The 8,039-nt window shown below is 29.3% G+C and overlaps 1 protein-coding gene across 1 annotated transcript; it reads left to right on the forward strand.

Moving 5' to 3' along the window:
- Window positions 1-1,394: 1,394 nt before the first annotated feature.
- Window positions 1,395-3,039, forward strand: LOC139840992 (putative cyclin-D7-1). Its single transcript, XM_071831230.1, has 6 exons — window positions 1,395-1,748; window positions 1,832-1,918; window positions 2,023-2,121; window positions 2,225-2,429; window positions 2,521-2,642; window positions 2,794-3,039. Exons 1-6 carry the CDS (start codon window positions 1,395-1,397, stop codon window positions 3,037-3,039), a joined length of 1,113 nt encoding a protein of 370 aa, XP_071687331.1.
- Window positions 3,040-8,039: the final 5,000 nt, after the last annotated feature.

The raw sequence follows: 8,039 nt of genomic DNA on the forward strand, positions 1-8,039 counted from the left end.
AGCCCGAAAAGGATTTCAATTTTATTTTTGCTCAAGAAAAGGATTGCGTGTTCAAAAATTTTAAAATTAGAGTAGTCTTCGTTAAATTCATTAACAATCGTTAGCTGAAAATACATAGTTAGTCCCTGAAGTTTCTAAAAACGTTGCACCAAAAGTCCTTGTATCATCTTCCTTAAAAAAAATTAAATAACAGCAGCAGCAAGTAGGAGGAGTTCATGGTTTCTTCATGAATCCAAAATCAAGCCAAAAACTAATTTGAATCAGGATCATAGAGCAGCGATGAACGTTTTTTGTGAGGCATCTTCACTCAAAACATCTTCATATTGCTGAAAATCCGATGGACATAGTCCTTTTCATTATCTTCAATCCCAATCTTCACCTTCTTCTTGCAAATCGAAATCGAAATCAAAATCGTCGTTGCTGGGTGGCTGTGGGTGTGATGGTTTCAGATCTAGCGACCTTGGGCGGTGGTGGTTCTAGATGCGACGGTGGCGGTGGGTGGATGTGGTTGCTGCTGCTGCACCACCATCTATTGTATGTCAATTTTAGGGGTTTGATGTGTTTTGAATTCTTTATATTGGGTATAATGTTGATGTTGATGTTGTATGTTAATTTTGGAGGTTTGAATGTACAATAGAATTAGATTTTGAAAAAGAGGATGAAGATTGGGATTGAAGATGATGAAGAGGTTATTTGTGCAATCTTTTAACAAACTTTAGGGACCAGCTGTGTAATTTTGACTGACCATCGTTAATGAATTTGACGATGTTACTTTTTGTATGAAGTTTTTAAAATTAAAATCATTTTCGAACTTCTTTTTTTTTTTTGTTTTTTTGTTACCTTAATTGTCAAATTTAACAACATATGTTACTTTTTCGGGTCATTTGTCCATAACTAAATGTAACAAAAAAAAAAAAATTACACATCCATAGAAACTTAATGTGTATAATAATCACATACCAATAGCAATACCAACTCGCATAACTTATCAACACCAACTTGAATTCTGATATATTCTCTACTAGTTGACCACCAGCGTGGCCCTCCACTTCCCTCCACATAAATAAACCCGACCCGATAAAAATATCCATACGCTTACCACAAAAACACATAACCGTTGGCATACATAGTATATATTTTAATGAAAACGTGTCAATGTCCAATCAAAGCCTCGTGTGTATGTTCACGTAATTGGTTACTGCAGTAAAACCACCAATAAAAACACACATTGCATTTACCCTTTTCATGCGTGTCTTCTTTTTTTTCTTTCCAACCAACGCAACTTTTCCTACAAAATAACTGTTTTAAAACCCATCCACAACCACCGTTTTACACTATCACAAACACATACTAAAAAAATCTATCTGTAACACACAATTCACACACAATCAAACATGGCTCATTTGATCACTCCATGCAATGTTCTTAATAATCATAAAAATGGTTTCAGTATGGATGATACTAATGATCAGTTTCTTATGTGTGATGAAGTGTGGGACATGAGTCCAGTAACTTCTTATGGTTCTTATAATGATGCATATGAATATGATCATCATATGCACCGAAAAAATAATCATATCGATGATAATTCGATTCACCCGATTACAAAACATGAAGTTGAGCACTGGTTCGATACTTGTTTACGAAAAGAACTCAAGTATATGGCAGGATCAGAATTTGTAAATATCCTTGAATCGAATCGTTTTGTTTCAAATTGTAGAATGAAAGCCTTCCAGTGGTTCATCCAAGTAAGATCTTATAATGATGATAATAAAGTTTACAACTTTGATTGATGTTTTAATATTTTAATGTTTTTTTCTTGTTTGTTTAGTCTCAAAGGAGGTTTAATTGTTGTATGGGAACCGTGTTTAAGGGGATGAATTATCTTGATCGTTTTATCGATTCAAATCAATGCAATGTAAGTGATGATTTTTAATACTGTTGTTATGGAAAGTTGATATGAATTTAAGGATTAGGGTTTGTCATGAATGTGAGTACAACTAACTATTGTTTATGATGTAGGGATGGAGTAATTGGATGATGGAGTTGTTGTCTTTGGGTTGTTTATCTATTGCTCTTAAGTTTGGTGAAACTTGTCCTCCATCATTGCATGAAATTCAGGTATCAATTTATAGCAACTTTTATCATAAACTTATTGTTTTCATTTTAAAATGTCTATAAAAAGTAGTTTTAAGTTTTAATGTTTATATGATGGTTGATGTAGGATGGTTTGGAGTACAATTATGAACCAAGATTAGTTCAGAAAATGGAAATGAAGATATTGAAGGTTTTAAGATGGGAACTTAATTCTATTACTCCTCATACGTACGTCGAATTGATCAATTGGGAATTGAAATCCATTCTTAAACCGCTCGTTCTTGATGACTTGAGTTCAAGGTTTAATGATGTTGTTCTTGCATCATCCCTTGGTAATTATTCGGTCTAGTCTTTCGATGTAAAAGTTACCATCTTTCAATGTACACTTTATTATCAATTAGTACTATTGTTGAATCCTTGCAGATGTAAAAATGCTTAGATATAGACCAAGTGTTATTGCGATGAGCGGACTCAAATGTGTCGTTGTTAAAGATCAAGAATATTGTCTTTCCCACATCACTAGTTTCATTCCAACAGGTCAAGAAGTAAGCTTTTTTTTTTTTCCTTTGATTAAATTAACGAATACTATAGAACAACGCCAAATTCTTGAAAAGATCTAGAAGTAAGTTAACCATAAAATTTTTGGCCTTTTTGATTCGAAAATTTCTTTTTATTGATGGGTTTTAATTGATGCAGAAAAATCTACAATCTTGCTACAAAACGATGCAAGAAATCTTGGTTCGATCTCACAAATTAGAAGCAAATGGGAACCCTTCGAGTCCTGATACGGTATTAGCCAAGGAACCAGTGACTATACGCGAACAACAGGTTGATTTATGTTTTATTGATGGACCTGCAACTGATATGATGAATAAACTCAAGAGGAAGAGATATGGTGATCAAGATGAGTGGGTTGTGAACCATAAGAAATGTGTCAATTAATTATTATATCTATATTTATTTATACATTTGTTGTAAGATGTTAAGGTTTGTGTAGTACTGGATAACATATATAGATGTAGATGATGATGATGATGATGATAATAGCTAGCTAACAACAGTCAATGTAATGGGCATCAATAAACTCATGATCCACATAAAGTTTTGTGGGTCTTAAATAATATTTATAACATTATTATGTACTCAAATACTATTGGACCAATTTCCCATGACGATTCTATGTTACAGAGGTATGTTTTTACTGAATAAAAGGCTACTAGAAACCTATGGAAAGATTCTAAAGGCCGAGAATAATGACACATACATAAAACTTACAATTAATATTAGGGTTAAGGTTATTCAAAGTTCATATATATATATATACATATATATATATATATATATATATATATATATATATATATATATATATTTTGCTCATGTAGGTCATATACCAAAAAAATAGTAATGTAGGTCACATACTTTCAAAAAGTGTATCGATGTAAACAAAAGGTAACATGTTACCGGCTAAACAGGTCACCTTTTGTTTACATCGATACACTTTTTAAAAGTATGTGACCTACATTAGTATTTTTTTGAGTATATAGCTTACATTGAAACAAAAAAAAAAAAAAAAAAAAATCTTTTTTCGAAGTTCAATCTACAAAATCGATCAAGGATGATTCTCTTAACAAATTGACTTCAGATTAGTGAATCATAACATCAAACGAAATTTCGCACATCATCAGAATTCATATTCAACAACAAATGCATAGAGTTTGATCTCGAGTTCATCTTTCACCGAAAACCGTGCCCGATTTGAGCACCAGATCAATCTGAGAGGTTATAGCGAAATGTAAAAATACAGATGTGATCGAAATCTCTTCGTGAAACTATCTCTAAATTTACAACTCTTAAATCAAAGAAATGAATTCGAATTTCGAAGTCAAAGTTTCGAAAAAAAGTCAAACGAACAACCTTATTTATCAAGGTCAACAAGTTAAGTTGGTTTACATTAACACATTTTTTTAAAGTATATGGCCTATAATAGTATTTTTTTTTTTTATAGGTATATGACCTACATCAGGACAAAAAAAAGTGTATGACCCTTGTGTAGCCTTAACCCTTAATATTATGATAGTGAATTTTACATAACAAGTTCTATGTTAATTTTAAGGTAATTGTCACATAACAACTTTTATGCACCTTAATGATAAAGGCCTTAATGATAACGGTTTGTTATTGAAAAAGTTCGAGCTATTTTTTTAAAAAAAATTAATATTAATATTAATTACACATAACATTTAATTAATCTAATCTTCTAACTTCTGGTCTAAGTTATTATTTTTATTTTCAAAAATGGCTTGAGAGGCATAGAATGCTCTCATTTACACCCACGCACGCTAGGTAGGAAACTCCAAGGATCGATCCCGGGTTGCTTGGCAACTAATTGCGGGTTCCGGGTTGTTGACAACTAATCGCGAAAATTCTGAAGAACCTCCCCCCCCCCCCCCCCCCCCCCCCCCCCGTCATCGGAATCGAACCCAGATTGCTTGACAACTAATCGCGGGTCCGCCTTACTAAGGCTTGATACCACTCAGCTGGAAGGCTGGTGGTTTCTAGTCTAACTTATTATCTATTAAAAAAGACAGAATTAAGTAAACGTATTTAATTTTAATCATAATCTCACCACAAATTTTAATGATGATATCATATTTGCCCTATTCTCAAGCATCAATTTAAATTTTAACCATTTATGTAAATTTTGATCATTAGTTTTGCTATACAAATTAGAATAGTTTTTTATTAATTTTTGTAACAGACTGAAACCGGGATTAGAAGTAAGATTACTTAATTGCCCTTAGGTTTATATTTGTGTTTAAAATATATTTTTATTTTAATAATATGTTTATTATTAATTGAATATGTGGTTAAGACCAGTTTATGACAAGGGTCACAGAAGTGGTTCGTTTGTTGAATTTGGACTCCATTAAGATTGCCAAATTAAATACGAAAGATATTAGATAACTGATAAATACCCGTGTGTAATGGGGTATTATATTTTAATAAAATGCCCTGTTCATATCAATTATAAATGTTACATAATAATTGATTTCATTGCGAGGTATTTGACCTCTATATGATACATTTTACAAACATTGCATTCGTTTTTAAAAGACAAACTTTCTTTACATCGATAGTTGACGGCATGCATACCATTTCATAATATATTCAACTATAATTGACTTAATAATAATCTTGATGAACTCAATGACTCGAATGCAACGTCTTTTGAAATATGTCACGAATGACTCCAAGTAATATTTCTAAAATGAGCAAATGCACAGCGGAAGATTTCTTTCATACATGAGAATAAACATGCTTTAAAGTGTCAACCAAAAGGTTGGTGAGTTCATTAGTTTATCGTAATCAATCATTTCCATAATTTTAATAGACCACAAGATTTCTATTTTCATTTTTCATAAACATCATCTCATATCAGGCATTTCGCACAAACTGCATAGAGATAAAAATCATTCATATGGTGAACACCTGGTAATCGACATTAACAGAACGCGTCTAGAATATCCCCATCATTCCGGGACTCTCATCGGACATGATAAAATCGAAGTACTAAAGCATCTGTAACCCGGATGAGGTTTGTTAGGCCCAATAGATCAATCTTTAGGATTCGCGTCAATTAGGATTTCTGTTCCCTAATTCTTAGATTACCAGACTAAAAAGGGTGATATTCGATTCGATAATCCAACCATAGAATGTAGTTTCGATTGCTCGTGTCTATTTCGTAAAACATTTATAAAAGTAACGCATGTATTCTCAGTCCCAAAAATATATATTGCAAAAGCATTTAAAAAGGGAGCAAATGAAACTCACGATACTGTATTTTGTAGTAAAAATACATATGACGACATTGAACAAGTGTAGGGTTGGCCTCGGATTCACGAACCTATATCATTTGTATTTATATTAACATACGTAATTGTAATCGAACAAATATATATATCATTATTAGTGATATAACTTTTATATTAATAACTTATATTCATTTTATAAATAAAAATATTAATTTTGTTATGTTATATGTAATATATATATATATATATATATATATATATATATATATATATATATATATATATATATATCATTTGTTTGTTAAAACAGTATTTTAATAATACAAGATAATATTTAAAATGATAAAATAACAATAATGATAATACTAATATTAATGAAAATAATAGTAATAATCATAATAATCATAATAATGATAATAATACTTATACTTATACTAGTAGTAAAATGATAAAGTTTATACTTTGAATGATAATATTGATATTAGTAATAACATTACTAATACTAAAAATCTTATTTGTAACTATAACCATAATAATAATAATAATAATAAATGAAATTTCTATCGTAATACTTATATTAGTAATAATAATCTTAATAATTATAATTCTAATAATAATAACAATAATGATAATGATAATAATAGTAATCATAACAGTCATAATATTTAATAATGATAATACTAACCAATAATAATAATACTAATACCTAATAATAATAATAATAATAATAATAATAATAATAATAATAATAATAATAATAATAATAATAACAATAATAGAAATAAAATAAAAGAGTATACCCTTATAAAAGCTCCTCTAAAAAGAAATGCCCCAGACCGGGCTCGAACCCGTGACAACTCGCCCACCGAAAACACCCCAAACCATCTGATCCATTACTGTATTTCTGATTAAACTTATAAACACATTCTATTTATATTATGTTTTCCGTTTCACCCTTCTTCTTCTTCGTTTTAAATTAATCGGCCAAATTCAGAAACCAAAGCAGCAATCAAGGATTGGGTTTAGGAATTGTAACGAATCAAAACAACTTGTGATTTTTGATTTTAATTAACAGACGCGAAATAAATAAAAAAATATGAACAGCAGCAGCAAGTCAGTCGCGATGAAGAACACAATGAACTCAAATGCTAATTTTAAAATTTAGATCATTTTAGGTAGTGATCTCTACATGAAAAGATTATAAATCACTCATGGAAACTTCTGAAATCATTAATTGAACTTGAAACATAGCATATAACTCGAATTCGATCGAAGAACATTAGTTGACTTTTAAAAACTAAATCTTTGACTTCGAAATTGGAACTCGATAATGAAAATTGGACGTTGAAACTTTCCAGATAGTTTGAATGAATGATTTCTAACAAAATGGCATTATTACATTTATAAATTTCATTCGAAATCGTGATTTTGCAGTTTGAGTTTCAAAATAGAGGTATTCGAGCTAGAAAGAAAATATATCTGTTTTAATTTTTGAAATACAGTGAGTAATGGATTTGTTTGAGTAATTGAGTGTGTTGTAGTACATATAGTCTATCAAAATTGTTTGGATGTCGACGTCTAACGGATTACAGATAGTTCACAGACAGGAACAAAAGTGGAGAAGAAAAATTATAAAGTTTGGTTATGATTTTCAACTAATTTGTACTATCGATAAATATGTCTAACGATTTTAGGAGTAGGAAACAAAATTGTTTACAGTAAATAAGATGTGAAATTGATTCCTGATATGTATATATATATATATATATATATATATATATATATATATATATATATATATATATATATATATGTATATATACCTATTTTATAGTTTTTATATATCTGTATATATATTTATATATATGTATTTATATATCGTATGTATATATATCTGTATCTATATATATTATAATTAATCTTATTAATTAATAATTATAACTATAATAATACTCTTAATATTATAAATAATAGTAATACAAATATAATAGTAATAATAATAATAATATTATTACTAATAATAATGATAATAGTTATTATGGAGTATATAACAATAATATTTTTAATAACAATAATACTAATCATACTAATAATATTATTGATAACAAAAATACTAATGATAATATA

The sequence above is a fragment of the Rutidosis leptorrhynchoides genome, chromosome 4 (assembly GCF_046630445.1).
Source record: "Rutidosis leptorrhynchoides isolate AG116_Rl617_1_P2 chromosome 4, CSIRO_AGI_Rlap_v1, whole genome shotgun sequence".
Taxonomy (NCBI): Eukaryota; Viridiplantae; Streptophyta; class Magnoliopsida; order Asterales; family Asteraceae; genus Rutidosis; species Rutidosis leptorrhynchoides.